General features: G+C 49.3%; 2 protein-coding genes across 2 annotated transcripts; both read right to left on the bottom strand.

The window, feature by feature from the left end:
- Positions 1-1,797: 1,797 nt before the first annotated feature.
- On the bottom strand, positions 1,798-7,897 carry LOC128269190 (uncharacterized). The gene is made up of 11 exons (XM_053006584.1): positions 7,822-7,897; positions 7,663-7,749; positions 7,387-7,588; positions 7,146-7,313; positions 6,982-7,076; positions 6,767-6,921; positions 4,781-5,220; positions 4,459-4,715; positions 3,718-4,403; positions 3,305-3,647; positions 1,798-3,229 (listed from the first exon to the last, which is right to left on the bottom strand). Exons 1-11 carry the CDS (start codon positions 7,865-7,867, stop codon positions 2,952-2,954), a joined length of 2,757 nt encoding a protein of 918 aa, XP_052862544.1. The 5' UTR covers positions 7,868-7,897; the 3' UTR covers positions 1,798-2,951.
- A 1,363-nt stretch (positions 7,898-9,260) lies between these two features.
- Positions 9,261-12,940, bottom strand: LOC128269258 (transmembrane protease serine 9-like). The gene is made up of 10 exons (XM_053006667.1): positions 12,782-12,940; positions 12,508-12,712; positions 12,279-12,446; positions 12,121-12,215; positions 11,890-12,044; positions 11,390-11,829; positions 11,047-11,324; positions 10,319-10,977; positions 9,898-10,252; positions 9,261-9,832 (listed from the first exon to the last, which is right to left on the bottom strand). The coding sequence occupies exons 1-10, from the start codon at positions 12,921-12,923 to the stop codon at positions 9,537-9,539; spliced, it is 2,793 nt and encodes a 930-aa protein (XP_052862627.1). The 5' UTR covers positions 12,924-12,940; the 3' UTR covers positions 9,261-9,536.
- Between the last annotated feature and the right edge of the window lie 9,417 nt (positions 12,941-22,357).

Here is a 22,357-nt window from a genome sequence, read left to right as displayed (position 1 = left end):
CCCAAAGCTCCGCAGGTCTCAATTGCAATCAGCAATTGGCGCTTTTGAATGATGGCTTTTTAATGGCCCACGTTACTGGAAGCCCTCCACGCTGTTTTGGTTTGACTTGGCCAGGCGCAGCTTCCACCACCGCCAGTTGCGGGAAGATTCCACGTATTTCGCGCAAAATTTTGAAGCCTTCGAAATGACGGTGCAACGTGGCCACTCCGGCCCGTCGCCTTTCACAGACGCTGGCGTCTCATTCCGCCTACTTTCTCTCTCTATGCTCGACTGTGGATGGCTTTTCCGTCGCTGCTAATGATGCGATCTCTTTCTTCCTCTCTCTCTCTCACCCTACATCACAAAACAGCGTTCCGCGTTTCCGAAGATCCTTATCGAAGGCTCCAATGGGGCTCGGGAACGGCGAAATAAAAACCTCCTCAAGGTCACGGCTCGGCGCTTTCTTGGGTGTCGGAATTTAAAAGCTCATCAACAGCCAAAGGGGCAGCCACTAGCAGCAGCAGCAGCAGCAGGAGCTCTGCTCACCTTGCCATTTTTCACCGTTCGGGCCGAAAGGTTTTTGAGAATGAAATCGAACGAAACTAATATCCCCGACGGGACCGGCGACCCAATTTCGTTCCGGCCAGACGTCCCCGGGGCACAAATTGTACAGCATCGCTGCGGGTAATAGCCACACCGTGTCGTTGATTGCTGATGGGCACGGGAAAAAAGAAAACTGGCCAATAAACGAGAGGGCCCTTCCAATCCGGAAGACTCCGGTCAGAGAGCGAGAGAGAGTTTCTGGTGAAAGAAACTGAAACATACCACTCATCAAGATCATTTTCTTGATCCGCTTCGCTAGTTAGCCGTAGCCGTGGCCCGTTCGCTAGCCGCCAACCCGCGCAGCATGCCGGAAGCGGTCGCGCGCGGGTTTCAAAATTTTCGCCAACCAATTTCGCGAAACTATCCGGTCTCGATACGGCCTTGCCACGCTCGCCGCAGCGGCGAGCGATGAAAAGCTCATCACGCTCATGTGGGCCGGAAAAAGGGCCGAAAGCCGGACCGGATGCTGGTGACGCTGGTGCTGGGTTTTCCGGTCTCCAGGCGGCAGGCTGCTGGTTTCCGTTGGGTGGTTCGGAACGGTGAAGCAGAAGCGGATGATGATGATGAACGCCACCAACGAACCGGGCCGGATGGGCTTCTGATGTGTGCGCGCTCCCGGCCCGGTAGAACGCTCGTACCCGGTACGGGGCCGAAGGGATCATTTCCGAAAGGGAAGTGAATCTTGACACGAACCTCTGTACATCTTCGCAGACGGGCCGGCGCCGTCGAGACCGGTGATGAGAAGTTATACCGTTGGGCCGTCCTTTTTTACTCTCTCTCTCTCGCCGGTCGACGTGCTGGTGCTGCTACTGTAAGGTTGTTTATCTCAAATGGCTGGCGGGCGATGTACTAAGCCAGGCGGATGGACCGTACCGTTATGGTGCACAGGTTTTGTGGTGAACGAAAATAGGAGTACCAGATGTGGCTAGGATCTCCATCGGAGGCCACTCGCGGATTATCCTTTGAATGTAATTAATTGAATGGCTCACGAAGCAGCTTGTTACCAGTAGCCAGCCCTAAGGGTGACAGTGTCACAGCCATGCGAATGCTGAAATATGACTAAAGAGAGGCTACCGTTCCTGTAACATACAGGCGTTTGTTCTAACTGCATTACGTATTGTACGTACTTTTAATGTCAGATTGAATTGTAATGTGAGAGATTCGGTAATATCAATAATACTAATCAATAGTACCAATAGTTTATTTTATCTTCTATCCATCTTTACATATAATAGGCTCTTTTTTATTTTTAAAACGTGGTGAAAATGTCTAACGACACGCTCTACATTTCGAGAAATCTGTATTGAAGAGTAAGTTATACATGCGTATGACGTTTGTTCACAATGTGTCCATTCATTGCTACGTTTAGTTCGGTGGCCAACTGTGGGCAACAAACTCAAAACCTCTTTATTTGTTCTTTTAAATTCATTTCATGCCCTTCAAAGTAGTCCTCCCGGAACCAATAAACTTGTGCCAACGTTATTTTCAGCTATTTCCATTTCTAAAATATGCCGTAAAGTCTTCTTCCGGTACAACCTTCAATCCGTTCTTCCTTTCGGTTTCTATCTCGTCTATGGTAGTTTAGAATAGTCAATAGTTTAGAGTTTAGGAGGTTGCGGAACGATATGGGTCGATTTTGTGAAGCAATGATCATGAACATGTGATGCAAAGTTTTATGAAACATTTTCAACTGTTTTGGTAGCAGAAATTTCATTGCGCACAAACAATTTAATGGAAATGCGTGTTTGACTAGTTTCAGACATTATGGCAAACGAAGAATTTATTTTTAACTATTTACAAAAGGAGCCGTATCGCAAGCATTAAGTAGTATCTTGACGTATAACTTAACACAGATGTTGGTGACAGCGGTGCATATTTAGAAATAAAATCATTTGTCCATATCGGAATCACAAACAAGTTCCAAATCAAAATGTTGTGCAAAAAAGTCATTGAAAATTATTGCCGTAGATCCCGAGGGTGCCACGATATTGTATTTCGCGGATAATGGCAAAGTACAAATTGTATGTTAAAAAAATATTTCATTAGAAACTCAATTTGTCATTCATTTTTCCTAGGTTTGTTTTTGAAACTGCGAAATGTATTTATAAACCGCCTGAGGGTACACAATGTGGAGCCGAAATTACGATCGTTGCTAATCTTAGGCTGGATCTTCTTGTGGTAGGAATAGTGGTCACTCTCAGGTAAATCTAACCACTAATGTTTGTAGTGTTTTCTCTGGTAAAAAACTGCTGCTTCACGCCAAGTCCTCCGATCCAGAAATTGATGTTGTATTTCAACCCAAATAGCTGACAATTATCCGGTGTGGTGGTCGTTCGAAGCTCGATTGAGTCGAAGCTTACACGTTCCTGTTACTTGAGAACTTCTTTGAACCAATCAACGTACACCGCCATACGGTGCACTATGCGCGGAGCGGTCGCATTACACCGCCCGTGGCTGTACACGTTCACCAGATATTCGGTGAACAGGTTAGTTTCAGCCTTCTTCTGCCAAACGATCGGGGCGCCAGCAGCGTAGCAGTGCTCACCGGCTCCGGGTGACATGCAAGTCACTTGCGGTATCGGAAAAGGATTCACGAACTGATCGTTGCAGTCACTCCGGTACGTCGGATAGATCGGTTCGAGTCTACCTGCGATGGGGGGAAGAGATGGGAAGGAACGAATGAACGAGTCGCCGCCGGGAAGTCGTTTCGCCTTCGGCTTACCTCTACCGACGATACCCAGCTCAACCGGGGTATGCGTCTTATTCTGCCAAACGCACCCCGGAAACATGGTGACGGACGGAGTGATCGGTGCGGTCAGCTTCAGCAGGGCGATGTTATTCTCGAACGACGTTTCGTTGAACTCCGGGTGAATCTCGAGCCGCCCGATCCTGACGATGGCGATGTCCGACTTCCCGTGAGCCCACACGCCTCCCAGCCGTACGATCGATGGCTCTACCTTTTGCTTCAGCAGACACGAGGCGGCCGTCACGACGCCCTGCGTGCTGATCAGATAGGCGCTACAGTGGAACTCTATCTGCTGCCCGTTTTCCCATCCGACCTCGGCCTTTTTCCGCGGGGAAAGTGTCGATTAGTGTCGCTTGTAACAAACGGTACGCCAAAATCACTACACTCACCACATGGGACAGTCGATTTTCGAGTGGCTGGAACCCTCGCCACTTTTGCTGCCGCTCTCGGCGAAGGTGCTGGTAGCGCTGTTCGCACTCGTCCAGCTCCTTCGTGATCCCGTCGTCGTTGTTGGCCGCTGGCTGGAGATCTTCGCTCGGGCAACACACAACAGATCCGCTCGAGCAAAAGATCACTGGCTGGTTTTGCTGAATGCGCTGCCGGATACCGGGACATCGGCTATGCTCCACACACACACCTTCCCCGCCGCCAGCATACCCGCAGCGATCGGACAGGTGTAGGTCTGGGTTGATGAACACCACGGAGTCGGTGCTTTGGTGACTCGCTGTGGCCGACGTCGGTTGTTGGCGGACGTTTGGCAGCAGGACCGACTCGAGCCACGCTTGGTGTCCACTCAACCGTACCGCTACGGCCGGTTCGCCGAAGCCACAGTCACGGCCGAACAGGTTGATTCCGTAGATGTAGTTGAAGTACCGCTCGAATCGCCATATTTCCCGTTCGATCGGTCCGCCCGGACGCTGCTGACACGTTCCCGGGACAACGAATGGGACGTTCGAGAAGCATAGGTGCTCCGGCTGAAGGCCCCGGGTGAGCTGCGCCCGGTACTGCTCAGCCAATTGGCACTCGGCGTTGGGCTGATGGGTTGCCCGCGGTGACAGCGAGATCTGTCGGGGATCTGAAACGACAGGAGTTGCAGTTATTGTAGCATATACGACCACGGATGTCGTTACCCAATTCCTTCACCGGATGGTCGCGGTTGTAGGGTGTCAGATCGGCTCGGCCCACACCGATCACCTCGAACTGTGGGTCCGGCAGAGTGTCCTTGTACCAGCCACAGGCGGGTGGAAAGGAGGCATCTGCCACCAGCTTCAGCACGGCAATGTTGTTGTAGTACGTGTCGCCCGTGCGCCGGTAGCTCGGATGCACCACCGTTTCCTTGACCTCCAGGTACCGGTTGTTCGACAGGATGACTCTCGAGGGGCTGGCACTGGGTGGGGAGGGGAAAAACACAGGTCACTTGGCGCAACCCAAAACTTCAATCCCACACCTTACCCCATGTGGGTGGCACAGTCGGCCAGCGTCACCACGGCGTTCGGCTCGAACAGTACGCCGGAGCAGTTGGTGCGGGCCGGCAGCAGGGTAGTGGGCCACCGAATGGTCACCCGGTGACGACTTTCGCCGGTCGTCAAGTGAGCATTATCGGAGTTGTACGTTTCGTAGTTGTTTTGCCTCGAAACAACCACATCGTCCTCGTACTCGCGCACATGCACGTAGCGCAGCGCGCAGGACCACGGCTCGAACAGGTCCGGCGTGATGAACCGATCGTCCTTCCGCAGCGTCTCCATGATCCAGTCGCCGAACTGCGATACCCGGGCGTAGACGCCCGGATTCGCCTGACCGCACGGCTTACCGAACGACGTAACGCCCACCAGGAACGGGCTCATCTTGGCGTTGTGCAACAGCTTCACGTGTAGCGGTCCGCCTGAGTCACCCTACGGAGCAGATGGGGTGTCAAAGCTGTAGTAGTAGTAGTACAGGGTGATCCATCTACCAGGACTAGCAGTCGAAAACCGGATTGTGTAAACAGATGGCTCTAGCTGTCGATTTGTTCTCCCTGATTATGCTTCTTTTGGCAATACTGCCTTGTTTTGACATCCGTCAAAGGATTTCAACGTAAAACGAATCATGTTTTAGTCGGCAACTTATGTTTGAAGGCGTTACCCACTTTTGTTCTTTCAAATAAAATTTTACGTACATCATTGCTTTTCTGCTATCTCCGGTCAATAAAACTGCCACAGTGATCATGCTTTTGGAAGATCGGAGTGCTTTGAGTGGTTCAACGAGGAGCGTCGGAGGACTCCAAAATGGTTCGAGGGCGCTGAACTACAAGAACTTTTGAACGAAAATGACACGGAAACGCAACAACTCGCGGATCAGCTAAATGTGCCCCAACACAATATATCTTTACGTTTAAAGGCCCTGGGAAATATCCAGAAGATTCGAAAATGGACTGAACGTACGGCAGCAGTAAAAAACGAAAAACTGAATGTCAAATTCTGCTCTCTAGGTACAAAAGGAAATTATTTCTCCATCAGATTGTGATTGGAGATGGAATGTGGATTCATTGTGAGAATCCTAAAAAGAAAAAATCATGGGTCACTCCGGGAAAACCATCAATTTCGACAGATTCCAACCCACATCGATTCGGCAAACCTACAACGCCTTGTGTCTGATGGGACCAGCAAGGTGTGGTGGATCACAAGCTTCTAAAACCTGGTGAAACCATTAATACAGTTCGCTACTGACATCAAATGATCAATTTGAACCATGCACTGAATGGGCCAAAAACGACCAGAATGGGCCAAAAGACATAACAATGCGCCTGCGGACATAAAGCAAAACAGGTTCAGGATACAATCAAAGCACTTGGCTGGGAACTGCTAAGCAGCACTTCGATTCCTACGAAGAAGTCGAAATGGATGACATATTGGTTTGCTTCCAAAGACGAGACGGCGCGGCAGCCAAGAAGTAGCAGAGAGAAGGGATAAATGCATAATGCAATGCATGGCAAATACTTCGAATAAAATAGAGTTTTTATCTCAATGCAATAAACATGCTTCTCGATTTTCGATTTTTAGGCCTGGTAGAGTTTGAATTTTGAACTACCTATAATTTAACTTTTAAAACGTCAAACTTCATTCATTGGACATTAACATTAACAGTAAACATTTAGTAAAACCTGTGACATTTACAAAATAGGACGCCCGCCGAAAGTTCCGAAATATCAGAAACTTATTTCCGAACTGGTGAGTCTTCAACTCAAATTGTACGAAATTTGGAAAGCTCATTTCCTCTTCGGTGGTTATGTTTTTGGGGCTCGAAAAACCCACACGTCGTGCAAGAGAAGCCAATGCACCCAGTTGAGAATTTGGTCGACAACAGGACGACGCTACGAGACGTACAGCGACTGTCACAATCGATATTTTGCGCCCCATCTTCCTCTAGAAAGGATCACCCAGATACCAAACGCACACTTACCGGACAGGTGTCCATTTTCTCGTCGCTCGCGCACAAGTGGTGCGCGTGGAGACCGTTGCGCAGCCCGCGCTCGGCAGTGGTGTAGTACCGGGAGCAGTCGCGATTAGTCATCGGGGTGAGCGCTACTTTCAGTAGCACCTTTGTCTTGTCCTCACCTGCAACGAAGCGTCGCGCTCAGTTGCGTTACTCCCCGCGGCACGTCGAGGGTTACCTACCGAAACCGGTTCTACCCCAGCCGGCTGCCCAGAGCTTCGGGAAGCGCACCTCATCGTCGAGCCACAGGCACGTCGGAGCCACCGTCTCGTGGACGCTGCGAATGGAGGATCGAGAGAGGCCGTTACTTGAACCAAGGGTTTTACCAAGGGCTTTCCGCACTTACGTGATGTTCTTTTCGAGCTTCAGCAGCGCCACGTCGTAGTATTTGGCGCTAAACCGGTGCTGCGTGTGCCGGATGATGTCGACGATCTTAAGCTGCTGCGCGTACTGATCGTCCTCGTTGCTGTAGATGTTCAGGTCACCGAACCGGGCCACGTCCGGGGCGATGTCTCTGCGAAAGTCAGGACAGATCAGACGGTATCAGGACACTGATGGCCCGGATGCCTAAGACTGGCTGCACTCACTCATCATCGGCGACACAGTGCGCCGCCGTCAGCACCCAGTTTTCCCAGATCAACGAGCCACCGCAGTTCCAGTCCACCGTACCGTCGGCCCGCGTCCAACCGATGGCCGCGATGTGGGCGAACTCACGCAACAGGGCCGGCTGCCCGTAGGCCGGAGCGACCACTCCTTGACCTCCGTACTTGAAGTACCGCATGTGACAGTCTGTCAGAGAACGAGAGAGAGAGAGAGAGAGAGCGCTTTACCATGCCGTGACCTACCTCCCGGTGCTCACTTACCGTCTATCGCTATCCGATCGTCCGGCATCATCATGCCCTCCGCATCTTCGGGTAAATTCGGACGAACCGGATACAGTACCGCCGAACCTGCAATTCGATTCAGACGAGGTAACGAAAGGGGCCGTTCAGCCGCTAGCCGGCAAGCTCCCGCTCACTTACATTTTGCGAACAACGTCACGGCAATCAGCACTGACCGGAGGGCCATTATCACTGCCCCACGCTCGCGCGAGAACTGATCGCGAACTCACGGCCATCACCGGGGTTCGGGGTGCATCTTTCCTATTTGCATTCTCACGCCGGAACCCTGGGACCGGTTCGCTTACGAACTGCACCGAGAAGGCTACCGACGGTGGGGGTTCTAACGATTGCGTGCAGATTATGCTGAGTAGAGCGGTCGAGCTGTGTACGGGCGGGGATGATCGTAACCGGAGATATGCGAATTTTATTTACAAACACCCCGCGTCATTGATCTCGGGAGTTCCGATTGATTGCGATGTCGTGGTTACATTGGCAAACAAGCACTGGGTTGTTCAATAAGTTTTGCGCTTCAATAACATAGGGCGCTGCTACTAGCCTAAATTGATTTTGTTACATTCGTTTCATTTGTTCATTCATGTGTGAAGTTCATTCTTTGTTTACAAGCCGTTTAGCAGCAACGTGTCATAGTATTTTTTTACAATGGAAAAAATCAAATATCGTGCAATGATTGAATTTGTTTTTGGAAGGTTTAAAAGCAAAGGCATTTTATTGATGAATATTGGAAATGTATAACGACTCTTCGCCTTCAATTGGTACAGTGGAAAGATGGGTTGCTGAATTTAAACGTGATCGTACAAACCTTGAAGACGATCTACGTCAAGGACGTCCAAAAACAGTAGCAACACCTTAAATCGTAAGAAAAATACGGGGCATCATATTGGAAAATCGTCAAATGGCTAAAATAAATTTACTACAAGCCCTAAAACTTTCAGGACAACATTTAGAGCTGTTTCGAAAGCATGAAGTGGAATTTGTGCATCGACTCATCTCTATGGAAAGAGTGGTGTGGACCTGTTTTTTTTGGCTCTGATACGAGTTCGTGTCAAGAAATCGCCCAAAAAGATGTTAGCATCAGTTTTTTTGGGAATGGAATGGAATTTTGCTAGTAGATTACTTGACAAACTTGTAAAACAATAAAATTCGATTATCGTTGTAACATTTTGGACCAACTAAAAAAGAGGAAATTCGTGAAAAAGGACCGGGTTTGAAGTAGAAAAACATCCTTTTTCTTCAGAACAATGCACCTTGTCACAAGAGCGTTTTAACAATGGCAAAAATCTACGTATTATAGTTCAAATTGTTGAAGCATTCACCGTATTCACCAGATTTGGCCCCTAGCGACTTCCATCTGTTTCCAGACCCAAAAAAAATGCATGCGTGAAAAGCGTTTTTCATCAAACGATGACGTCATAACATCTGTGGAAGTGTATTTTGGAGCCCTTGTCGATTCTCGCTTTAGGGAGGGAATTTATAGATTAGAATCTCGTTGAAACAAGTGTATTGATGTTCAGGGAGACCATAGTGAAAAAATAAAGTGTATTTAAAGTGTGCAAACCACAAAACTGTGGTTTTCCTATCGAAACTCAAAACTTATTAAACAGCCTAGCTGAGTATAGACGCAAGACGCAAGACGCAAGCTGAGCAACCGGGACAGCCTTCGGTTTGAAGGGGGTTTCCATATTGGATTGTTTTATTGAACGAGTCCAGATTTGCCACTTGATAGGGTTGTTTGCGTTGGCAGTCACAATCGCTGCTCCTTCGAAGCGTTTCAAGGTCACCGCTTCAGATCGGCACACGGGTGTATATGTTTCAGCCAACAGTTTTGGGCCAACAGTTCATACCAGATCGAGTATCCACCTCAGATAATCCGAAATGCGGGTGGCGACAACGTGGCCATTTTCGTTGCATTCGTCGGGACTCCGAAGGCCAACCAAATACTCGACCAAATACGGCGACTCGGTTGTCCCGCCGGTCATGTTCCGGTACCAAGATATTAGACCTCCACATGAGGGGGACCCCTCGGGAGGGTTTACCATGCACAGTTCGCCGGCGTGCAGTGGATCGCGCAGGCTACGCTCGCAGTCAGTGGCGTACTGAGGGTGCACGGTCTCCTCCTTGACGTTGAAACCATCTGAAAGTGAGCGAAAAGAAGATCGTGTTTAATTCCGGTCCGACTTGACGAGCGACTTGACTTACCAACGGAGAACAGAGTCGCCGTCAGCGGGGTGTGCGTGCCGTTTCTCCACAAGCACCCGGGAAAGACGGCGCTCGTGGGTCGAATGTAGTCGGTCAGCTTGAGGAGCGCAATATTGTTGCCCCCCTTCGTCCGCGGTCTGTACTGGGGATGGACCGTGATACGCTCGATCGATGTTTGTGCCGAAGAGTCCCCGTTTTTCTGGGCGAAAATGAAACCCAACCGCACCAGGGTGGGCTCGGGGTCCGCCGCGGTCACGCAAACTGCCGTCGTCAGCACGTGGCCGGTTGTGATGAGATAGCCCAAGCAGATTATCTCCATGGCACCGCTCGTCTGGTTTTTCGCAGCGATCTCCGCCTTTCGAGAGCATCAAAAGTAGGATCTTAGAAGAATGGCCAGTTGGGCGCCGTTACTAGTGCTTACGATGTGTGTCTTTGGGCGAGGACTTCCGCTAGGGACTCTAGCCAGATCCTGCCGCAGCTTGCCGTAGTTGTTCTCGCAGTTGACAATCTCCTCCACACCGTCCCGTAGATCCTCGTCGTCCATGACGTTCGCCGGCGCACAGCACACAACCGTGCCATTGCTGCAAAATATAAGCTCCTCGTTGCGCAGCATCCGATCGTACACTCCTCGGCAACGGCTCGCCGGGATGCAGAGCCCCACGGTGCCATCCTTAAAGTCGCACCGATCGAACAGCTCCAGGTCGGTGTTGATGAACAGTATGGTGTCCGGGCTCGGTTCGCGATCGGTGGATCGCCCGTTCCGCAGCAGTACGGACTCTAGCCAGCCGAGGTGAGGGTGAAGCCGTACGGCTACGGCCGGCTCACCGAAACCACAGTCCTGCCCGAACAAGCTCACCCCGTACACGTGCTTGAAGTGACGATCCATGCGAAAGACCGATCGTTGCAGGGGACCACCCTGGGTTAGCTCACACACTTCCGGGACCAGAAAGGGATCGTTACCGAAGCACAGATGCTCATCCTGGAGCCCTACGGGCAGCTGGCGACGGTATTGCTCGGCCAAGGTACAGTTAGCGTTATCGAAGGCAAACGCTCGCGGTGTTAAGGCTATTCGACGGGAATCTGCACAGGGGGAGACAGAAGAACGGAGAATGACCAATTTCCAACGCTTCGTGTATCTTCGCTTCGTACCGTAGCTTGTGGTGGACTCGTACTGGTAGACGTTAAGATCGCGCCGACCGACGGTGAACAGTTCCAGCTCTTCGGCTGGCAGCGTCTGCATGTTCCAGATGCAGGCCGGCAGCACCGGAAACGTGCCGTTTACCTTCACCACGGCAATGTTGTCGTAGTAGGAGCCCCGGGTGTGGTTGGGATGCACGTGGACCTCGGACACGTCAAACAGTTGCTCCTTGAAATCGTCCTCCTCGAAGTAGTTACGGACGCGATACATAACTTGCGAGGGGTGAACTCTGAAGAAAGCTCAACTCGTGATCCTCGACTTCTTGGGGGGCTTCTTCTCGCCAACCCTACTTACCCGCCGTGCAGGGCACAGTCCCCGAGCGTGACGATCGTATCGTGATCAATAATGCTACCCATACAGTTTCGTTTGCTCTCGTCCCGGGACCATCGGAGCTGGGCAACTTCGGAGAAGAAGTCGCGCCCTATGTACCGCCGCAGTACATCAAACGTTTCGAACACACCCGACTCGTTGGCCACGACTCGCGAGTTTTCCAGCTGCCGGATGTGGACGTACCGTAGGGCGCACGCGTACGGCTCGAACTGTTGATCGGTCGCTTCCGGTGCCCCGTTTGCCCGGAGCGTCTCCAGTATCCAGCTGCGGAACGACGCCACTCGGGTGTAGACGCCCGGGTGTGACTGACCGCACGGCTTGCCGAACGACGTGACTCCCACCAGGAACGGGCTCACTTTGTGGTTGTGGAGAAGCCGCACGTGCAGTGGTCCCCCGGAATCACCCTACAAGAAGGGTGGAATTCTTGACGTTCGTTCCGTTTTAGTTCAGCTCTTAGACCATACCAAACAGGTGTCCATTTTGGTGTCCCCCGCACAGATGTGGTGTCGATCGAGTCCAGCTTGGAGCCCCCGAACGCCGGATGTGTAATGGTGGGTGCACTGACTGTTGCTAAGCGGATTCAGGGTCACCTTCAGTAGGATCGGTGTTTGATCTTCAGCTGTTGTAGATGGAGATTGAAGCAGATATCGGTACGTTTCGACAGGGACAGGGCCGTCAGTCAGTTGAGCACTCACCGAATCCCGTTTGACCCCAGCCGGCAGATTCCAGCACTTTGAAGCGCACTTCATCGTCAAGCCACAGACACGCCGGAGCCACTGTCTCGTGGATGCTGCAAAAACGATGGAAGATAAAAGTCCGGACGTGTTCTGCTAGGTTCTGCTGCTTCACTTACGTGACATTCCGCTCCAATTGCATCAGCGCGATGTCGTAGTACTTCCCACTGAAGCGATGCTGCGGGTGACGGATGACGCTGACGATCTTAAGCTGCTGGGCGTGGGCATCGTCTTCGGCACTGTACAGGTTGAGGTCCCCCATCCGGGCTACGTCCGGTGCCACGTTACTGTAAGTCCGTGAACGGTTATACTGAAGATCGGATTTACTGAGCCTTAAGGCAACTGTACTCATCGTTAGCGGCGCAATGCGCTGCCGTGAGGATAAAGTTGGGCCAAATCAGCGATCCGCCACATTTCCAATCGACCTCGGGGCCATCGACCCTGCTCCACCCGATCGCCGCTATGTGGGCGAACTCGGTGAGAAATGCGGGCTTTGCGAAAGCCGGCCCAACTAAGCCTCGATCTCCGCGATGGAAGAACCTCAAATGACAGTCTGTAAGGGGTCAGTGGGTTTAGTAGGCTACCGACAGTGTGCGTTGCCACGCCGTTCCCGTCAACCTACCGTCAAGCGATACGCGCTCGTTCGACATTAGAGCCTGCTCTGGGGCACCCTCATCTATCCCTGATCGAACCGGATCCAAATCGGCACGGATCTCCTTACACCCGAACAGCCCAAGAATCACCAGGAACGCCCGGAGCAGCATTGCAACCGACCGCTGTCGCCACGATCTAAACAGTAACTGGTTGGCGGCGATCGAACGCCATCGTGGGGAAGCTGACTGATGATCTAGTGTGCGTAGTGGCTTGATACTAGCAACCTGCCTCTGGTGTAGTAATGCGGCGGAGATAACAGCACTACGATTACGATTACGATTATATTTCATTCTTTCAACCGGGTACAGTCAATTCTTGGATTCTCCTTATTGATGCATGATCTGATACTGTTGTTTGCTTGCGGTCGAATTTGTTTTCTTTTATGAAAAAAACAGGAACATCACGCTGAAGGAAAACCACAGGTTCCCGTTCCGGTAACCTGATAGTGACGAGGTTGTGGCTATGACCGACACTCCAGCGAGCAAATTCGCAACGCTAGTGTAGTGCATTACGATGCTTCCTTTAAATGCAGATACGAAACAACCACAAGAACCACATTTATTGGATTGGCAAATATCGAATGCCTACATTTAGGCGCACGTAAACAGATATCGGCGGATTCGAGTATTAGGCGCCAGAAGTTATGCAATATTTTTGTTGATTTTTCTTCTTTAATACGAGCTTTCTGGTCTTATTTTGAAAGTGGAGAAGTATTCAAGCACGAGATGAGAATCTGCAACTTAAACTACACTTACCAAATATTACCACCATTTTTAAATATTATCATTGCAAACAATATAATTGAATTATTGAGTGCTCCGAAAAAGAAAGGGAGATGGATTTGTGGAAAGCCTTCAGCGTACCAGTAACAAATTGAATGATGTGAATCAGCACGGCTACATTATATTGTAAATCATAAAAATGAACAATTTTACAGTGTTATCTCAGCATAAACCAGGCCAAAAACTTCGGCCAAGAGACATGAGCAACATTTTTATGTCACCATTTTTATGTTCAAAATTTGTTGTTTTATTGCGTGGCTCATAAACGGACGGAAGATTATTAATCGCTTCCGTCTCAGCCGGCCTTTCTCGGCACCGGGCGGTTCAGTTGCAGCGCCATCAAAAGCGGGTTGTTTCACTTGCCATCGCAATCATGTCCGTTGTTTTATGCACATGATGGCACTGCACTGCCTCTGAAAGGAGGAGAGAAAACTAACTTGCCGTATAAAAAATCGGCTCGTGTAACCGGCCAGCGAGGCAGACGATCGATCGTAGCACCGTTCAATGGGTGACAAATTTCCATCCATCCCCGTCGTGGATAGAAGTCGACCAAGGAGAAGGATACACTCGTCAACTCATCGCCTTCATCATCGAGCGTCAGCGCGCGGAGATGCTAAAAGCTCAGCTTATTAATGGTCTTTCCGTACGCCCGGCCATCGCCCTGCCGGCGCCCCAAAAGGCTTAGGCCGGGAGAGATTATGCTGGTGAGGTGAGCTCGTGTGGAGTGCTTTTGATGGAAATATGACACGCTCGGAATGTGAGCGGTGTCTGGCAAAAAAGGAAAGGACATAAAAAGCGGCACTCGTAATAAAAAAAAGCCGGAAAAACACCGACACAGGGCAGTGGCAAGAGGAAGTGATTTATGGCGCAGAAAGGCGGCCGGCGGGGATAAGAAAACATGCCCGCCGTACCCCGCCGCACATTCCGGAGCCGGCCGAGAGGTGAACCAGAAGAAAGGAGTTTCGCATTCTCCAGGAACCTAGGAGCAAGGAGCCGAAACAGCCGTTCTGCGCCATTGATGCCGCTGATGAGTCCGGTCGGCTTTGTGTCCCCGTTTCGCGGTGGCCACCATTTTTCTTTTGGCTTTACATCTTTTTCCCCCGGTGTGCCACAAGTTTTGACTTTCGCCGTGGTTTGCGGCTTACGGCGCAGTCACCGTCATTATTGTGTGTGGGAACTTTTTGTACACCGCAGGAACCATCCCGCTCTTGCTAAGCCTCGGCTGGCATCCTTTGATACCTTGGTAATCCCGGGGGAGGGGGCGGGTGGGTTTTTGTTCTCGGGCGCCACTCATCGGAACAAACGCGCCCACGGGCGTGAATGTTGATGATGAAATTTGTGGACTGCCTCAGGCCCGCCCGACTCGGGAGCGAAAGTCGGGAGAATGTTGTTGGCCCTAGGCCTTTGTTATTCCCAGGAAACGGATCCCGTGCGTCTTCAGTTACATCGCAAAGTTTTCTTGGCGATAGTTACGCGGCACCACCTCCAACGCGGACGCGGTTGTTTAAGTTGTTAGTTTGTGACGCTATTAGCGCCGGAGCTCGTCGAATAAAATGCGGCAAATTAAATGGCAAGACATGCTTCGGCTAATGAACTTTTCACGCGAAAGCAAACATTGGCCCCGTTTTCTGCAGAAAAGCGCTGCTGGGTGGCAAGGCGTCAATTTGGAGCCCTGTGGCCTTTGGGCGAAGAAGTTTCCGTCCGTGCCATGTTCCGGTTTCTGCAACCCTATCGTTCAGAAAACTAACATTATGTGTCAAGATTGTGTTAACACTTTGCTGTCTTCATGTGACTTCTGATGTCGGCAGAACAATTTACTGCATAGCCTCGGGTTTTGGTCGTATGCTGGTGTGGATGAACGGTTCGTTTTAATTCTTCTTCTTTTTTGGCGCTACAACCGCTGAGCAGTCTTGGCCTGGCACCAGAGACAATGCTAATCTCTGATGCTCTTCTGTAACATTTAATTTTTACGGACGGGATTGTTAGCCCCGCGCCAACCCCCCTGTCACACCGGTATCGGGAATCGAAACCATGGCCGGTTGAGTGACAACCGATCCCGGGATTCGAAACCCAGGCCAGCTGCGTGACAGCGAAGAGCACTACCGACTGCTCTATCAGCGGGGGTCGTTTTAATTACCAGTTATTAAATTACCAATGTAATTAAATTTAACAAAAAAACTTTTATAGTCTTATACCAGATCAAAATGGAAAGCCTTTCATAAGCTATGTACAAAATAAGAACAGTTATTACTGTAGTTATAGTTATCCGATTTAAGCACCACTTTCACAATCAAAAAACTGAAATAGTTGCTTTTTACAAGAATAATTTCTCAAGCAAGTTCCCGGCCATTACAGCAAATTTTCATCGGCCAACTTCTTCGAAATACAAGTCCAAATTTGACGCTCGTCCGTAGATCATCGGTCTGTGCTGCATCGATCTATCGGTTTCAATGAGAAAGACGTCAGTTCGTCTCGTAACAGTGCATCAACTTGAGTACAAAACTTTTAGCTGATGCTTAACACTTAACTTCAATAATGAAGAGTCCAAATTGCAAGCTTGGCAGTAAGATAGCGGTTCCCAAACATGCTTCTATGCTTTTTCCAACAAAACACCTAACTAAACCTTAGGTACTGTCTAGCTTGGCGTTTATGCGGCCATGATGATTGTTTATCTTAGTTTATCCCAACGGTATCAACAGATTGAAAATGTACATGATTTGATGTATTAGAACATCATTACATTATATTAATTTTCAGCCAGCAGGTTTGTGTTTTCCCATTTTGTTGCGGAAAAATGGTAAAACCCAGTATGTCTTATGTTCGCTACTGTTCGCACTGTTTTGAACGCCTTCTGATAAGTTTTTATTTTTAGTTTAGCCTGTTGGTAGTTGGTATGTCCGATCCTTCTTTGGTCAACTAGTCTGAAACTTATTCGGCCATCTGTTGAATAATAGTAGTCTTTCCAATTGATCGGTTGATTGAAATTTACTTTAAGTAAGTCAATTTATTATGCATAAGAACGGGCAGAGCATGGAAGCCAGATATGTTCTTCAACTTGCTTGTTTACACTCGATATTATCACGATACACAAGGAGTGGCACGTACTGCGATGTCTTCCTCATGGAAACCAACGATTGAGGTTACGAAAGACGCACCTTCTCCCGTAACTTGTGTTACAATTTTCCCACCCGACGAAGTGGAAATGGACTTTTTCCCAGAATTAAACCGGGCTAAGCCGAACCCTCCGGGGGAATAAATTCAATCGAAGCGTCCTGACTGCCCTGCCCAACGACAGAAAGGTGAATTGATTTTAAAATAAACTGTCCCATCGTTCGCACCCGCCTTCGAGTAGAGATGTTCCGAGAAGTCGGCCGGCCGGAGTCGAATAGCGAAAGGGCCTGGACCGGTCTGATTCCGGTGAAGTCTTGCGTGAGATTTTCTATCAGGACCCTTCGATCACGAGTCCATCATCGCTGCGGCTCGACCCGTTTGTGACTAGTGACTACTTCCGTTCGCTTCTCGACTCGCTCCCCATGGAGGTCCAGGGCGACCAGGTTTTGGAAGTCACAACAGTTTGGTGAATTTTGCAATCCTGTTTTCAATTTTCGGCCAGACCCGTCAGATTTGTTGATCAACTTCCTTTGCCTCGGGTTCTTCATTGCCGCATTGCCTTCCGAACAGTGCCTGGTGATGACACGATGAAAGGACTGCATTTAAACCGCTCGCAGCTTTTTTTTGCAGCCTTTTCCGGCCAAAGAATAAACGATGCAAACATCTTCGCTAGAGAAACTCGGATTTCGCTCTGTTGCTCTCTCGGATCGCCAAACCTACTGGAGCGATTCGTACGCGTAGCCCGAGGGTGTTGATGAATCTTGTTGTTGAACGATTTATGATTCGATTTTCCGTCTTCTCCGATACGCCGACGTTCGGAGGGGGGCACACTCCTTCCCCCTTGGGCCATGGCTGCTGCTGCTGTCAAGGGAAACAGTTTTGGAGTTCATTCAATCTGTCTGTCGGATTGGTTAAGAGTTTGTTGAAAAACGCCGCCTTCTGCTGTCAGCTAGTCGACGTTCAGGATGAGCTGCTTGTGGCACGGTCAAACGGCTTAATTCTTGAAGCAGAGATTGTACGCAGGTGTCAGTTTCACAGACTCCATCAACAAACAATATAAAAGTCAAAGTATTAAAATGATGTTTACGCACCCTTCTGTTAGACCCCGTGTGGGAAGAAAAGCACAAAGAAGAGGATGCCACAGTGAACGTTCCGACTCATGTGTGATTTTATTGCCAAAAGTTAAGGATTCCCTTATTATTATGCTTTCCCCTGGGAGCGCTCGGTAAAAGTTGTTCAATTAAATTTGTTTTCGGGAAAGTTACGCCGCGAGGGCTTGTGCACGACGGCAGGTTTTAAGCTTTTGTTTTGGGTTTTTTTTTTGTTGGCTAAACAAGAAGAAGAGTTTTCAAATCTTCGAACCCGTGCTCTTCCGTGCTCATCCGCAAGCCGGCCAGCGCAATGTTTATGATCTTTCCCGACCCATAGATCATGCAAATGATCTGAAATCCTTTCACGGCCCACCAACAGCAACCCGACAGATGAGTGGGTTGGGTGGAAAAATTGGAAAACTTTGCCACATTCAATCGTTCCCCCGTAAAACTCTTGGTGGGCCCGCTTTCTCGGAATGAGCCGGCTTTTCTTACTTTCCCGTTTGGCCCGGAGGCGCGGCGGTACCCGGAGTCCTTACTCTGTGTATTTTCCTCTTCATCATCATCATCGTTGCCATCAACATTGCTGTTACTAACACTATCATCGACCGTTTCGTCGTTTTATTTTTCCAGCTCAGTTCATTTGAATGATCAATCGAGTCCCGGAAAATTACTTAACTGAATGAAAATTTTGCGCTTCGGCGCGAAGTTTCGGCTTCGGGAAGCTCTGCTCTGCCTGGCGGACCAGCTCTAGACTAGAACCTTAATTTTGTCCCAAATTGCCATTACTCTCTGTGGCTTGGCACGCCTCGGGGGCCTTCGTCAATGTCGCCTTGGTTAAGTTTTCGATCCATTTGGTAAACTGCATCGAACTTACGCCGTAGATGGGCTGGATGTTTCGAGAAACTCCAGCATGGCAGAAAAACGGGAGTGGTGTCTGCGGTACATTACGACAAGGTAAGCCTATCGTCGGTCGGCTGACCGACGGAAACGGGCGTGTAAAAATGTACGATACGATTTGTCAAGCGAAAGATAATTAATTCCCTCGGGGATCATGATTGAAGATAGATATCCGGTCCGGTCTCCGAAGCCGCGCCAAAACTGGAGTTGATATTCTCGGAAGCGATACTTTCCGGGCCCGGCCGGGGGAAACGCTCTCCAAATACATCAGTTTGCTTTTAGCGGGATTCGCTTTCGCTAAGAGTGGGGCCGCAAAGCAGCGCGATTTGTGTCAACAAATTAGAAATTTTAAATCTTCAACAGAACTGTGGAATCGACATAAAATTAGGCGTAGCCTTTAAGACCTTTAGGCTCATAAATCATTTGTCGTCGTTAAGCCGGAAGGAAAACTTTGGGAAACATCTTTTACCTGGCGTGGCGCTTCATTAGCTTCGGTTGTGGCTTTTGGAGTTTTTAGTGGTTTTGCATAAATAACCGAAATGCTCGGTTGAGTGCAGCACTGTAAGCGGAAATAGGCACAAAATATTCATTGCAAAGTTTAATGGGGTGGCAGTATTTTTGTCTGGATAATTAACGGGTTATTTTAATCTTTCCTTCCACATCCTTCCAGTTGGATGTAAAAATCGTTACATGCAGCTAAACAGAATGTAGATAAGTATAGTTACTTTGCTCTACTCCATGCTTCAAATAAGGTCATTTGCTGTTGGTTTAAATGTTTGACGCCGTTTACATGGCAACAATATTCAATTACTTCGTCCGTTACTGACACTGTTCCAGACGTCCCTATCTCGATGCCAATAGTAAGCGTAATGACTCTGGTGAAACCATCAGAACTCTCAATCACCAGTTACTTTGCATTTAACTCTTTAAAACTAAAACTTTCTAATTCTCAACTGGAAGAAACTTTCCTGGGCACGTTGGTTTATGGACAACAACAATAAGGAGGATCAACTAGACTAATTATGCAAAACTTCTCCGCCAGCTGATGATCTAGGGACCCGCTGCTACCATTTCGGTGAGGTAGGGTTGCTACTCGCTCGCATTCTCGTCCGCTGGCGCTTAGAAACGGACTTGGCGGCCGTTTTGAGTAAAGCATTCCTGGGGCGAGAAAGTTTCGCGAAGAATTTTCTCACGGAAAAACTTTCACACGGCCATGAATAACAATGAGCACCCGCCGTGGGACACGTGGCAAATGCAGGTCTACTTTTTCCGTAGACGGGAAAAAAGGCCTACCCTCGGAATAAAGTGGATCGATGCAAATATCAACGGCATAAAATTCCGAAACGCGGTCAAACGCGGTCAAAGTATGCTTTGGAATGGCTGGTAATGGGTCTGCCGAACGGATTCGGCACATGAATCGATGTGTATCGATCAGCCAGTAAGATAATCTATGAACTGAATTACCAACCAACTCGTCAAAAGTTATGCTACAGGAATTCTATGCTACCGTCTCTTCTATGGTGTGTTCCGACGTCTGTTTTGTCACTAATCTAACGAGGACCGTCTGTTCCTATTGTGCTCCTTACGTAACTATCGTCTACAATAGCATACCATTCAATTGATTGCTGTTAACTTCTTCTTTAGTAAATGTTCTGCTTCAATAAACATTTGATAAATCAGTATCCCTGGTGATGGTGCTGATAGTATAGCACCGCACTGGGTACTTTTGAGAAGAATATTTTCGCCAAAGAGTAAACACAACTCAGACACAATCTGGTTCCGGTCGGAAAATTCGTTGTGGAACTTCTGTGTTGACTCTGTTAATATTTCCCCAGTGCGGCGCCTACGTAGAACAAAATCGATCTCTTTACATCCCACGGTTCAAGTGCGTGGCCAGACTTCGTGCCGGCAAAACATTTTCCGACCTCCAGATTTATTTTTTTTACTCACAAATGGACGGATGTTTACTTTTCTCTACCGCGCAAACATCAGCGTCCGTCGGAATTGGGCAATCGACCCAATCGAGCGACCTCTCGGACTTTACCCGGCCGGCAGCACATGTGCAGGTTGTCCGCGCGACAATCGCGACGCGCTGCGCCGGGTTGGGTCACGCGGACCCGGTCCAACAGCTCTCCAATCAGTCAGTGGCCATAAATTTTCATTCGGCCTGTAAAGTTTGATAGGATGCGAAATTTATGGGCCGCCAGGTTTTTTCACCCCGATCGCCCTTAAATGGACCCGTAAATATTTACCGCTTCGATTGGGTTCGCTCGCCATCGCTTTAAGGTCGCACGCACGCGTGCGGTGAAATGAGTCAAAAAAATGGAACAGGAGAACATATACCAGAAACCATTACTTACTTGCCGTCCAGGTAGCGAAATTGCTCTCGTTCGGCCCAGGCCCAGGCGCCGCGACTGAGCATATGTCGGGTCGGTTTATCATGCCTGGGGGCCCATTCCCAAAAGTAATGCCGCAAAGTAAATCATGTGAAATAATTTGGGGTTATCGGGCTTTTTTGAGCCCATTTTAAATTAAGCCGCCTACCTATCGGGCCTCAGTTCGTTGTTGTTCACGCAATTTAAAATGCATTGAACGATACTGGGTGCCACGCACGTTTGTGCTTTGTATTGTTCGAAGCCTTTCAGGTTGCTATGAGCTGGCAGCCGGACACGGAATACTGAGCAGGATTATTCATTCCCAAAAGGATCCCCCAAAAGAAACAACATCCCAAGTGGTCACCAAATCCTGGTGGACAAATTATTTTTGTGGTTTCCAGACAGACGAGGCCGACACCCCTGACCCCTGATGGCTGGTGGGCCGATATTGGATACTTCTGTGGACTCCCGAGGCGCAAGGTTCCATCACAGACACACCCAGAAAGGTTTCCATGTTGGAAATTCTGCCCAGCGGACCACTGCTATCTTCATCTGCCAATCGAATGTTCTTTGGTATCACAAAATTTAATTTATCACATTCCACAACCGATCGATCGATCCTTAGATTGGAGGGAGATAGACGATAGATAGAGAGTAAGACAGTGAGAGAGAGAAGGTTCACGGAAGCTTGACATAAATTCCAAACGGAACAAACCATCTTAATACCACGAACGCTCGGCTCTGGCATCGATCGACCTCCTCTCGATCGGTGGGACTGTTCCTACACGTGAGCAGTTGGCATCCAGCCGTGTATTGTAGATGTTGTGGAATAAACCATAAACACAGCCGGTAGCAACCGGAAAAGAGATTACAAAAATGAAATTTATAGAAAACAACTACCCTCGGTTGGGTGGCCGCCCTCGACGAACCGAACATACACATAAATAAACATTTGAATTGCCATCCGGCACTCTCCGGGGCTCTCTGGTGAACGAGGCAAGATGTTGAAGGATAATTTATTGGTTTCATCCTGGGAAACTTGGGGTCCCTCTGCTTGGGTGTGTGCACACGGTACACCTGTTCGGAATGATATGCCGAGCCCCGGGCTCGTCCCAATCGAGCCCCGAAGCGCTTGGCCTGGGGCCACTACAAACAATCCACTCTGGTACTTTTGGGGAGATCCCAAAGTGTGTGTGTGTACGACTTTGTGGTTCTCTTGTTCCGCACCATGTTCCCTGTGTAAAATGCTTCGATTCCGTGTACCGTAGCAGACGTACCAGCGAGG

This window comes from Anopheles cruzii, chromosome 2, assembly GCF_943734635.1.
Source record: "Anopheles cruzii chromosome 2, idAnoCruzAS_RS32_06, whole genome shotgun sequence".
In the NCBI taxonomy this organism is placed as follows: domain Eukaryota; kingdom Metazoa; phylum Arthropoda; class Insecta; order Diptera; family Culicidae; genus Anopheles; species Anopheles cruzii.
The sequence above is the reverse complement of the archived record's forward strand: the minus strand, read 5'-3'. Positions and strand labels throughout refer to the sequence as shown.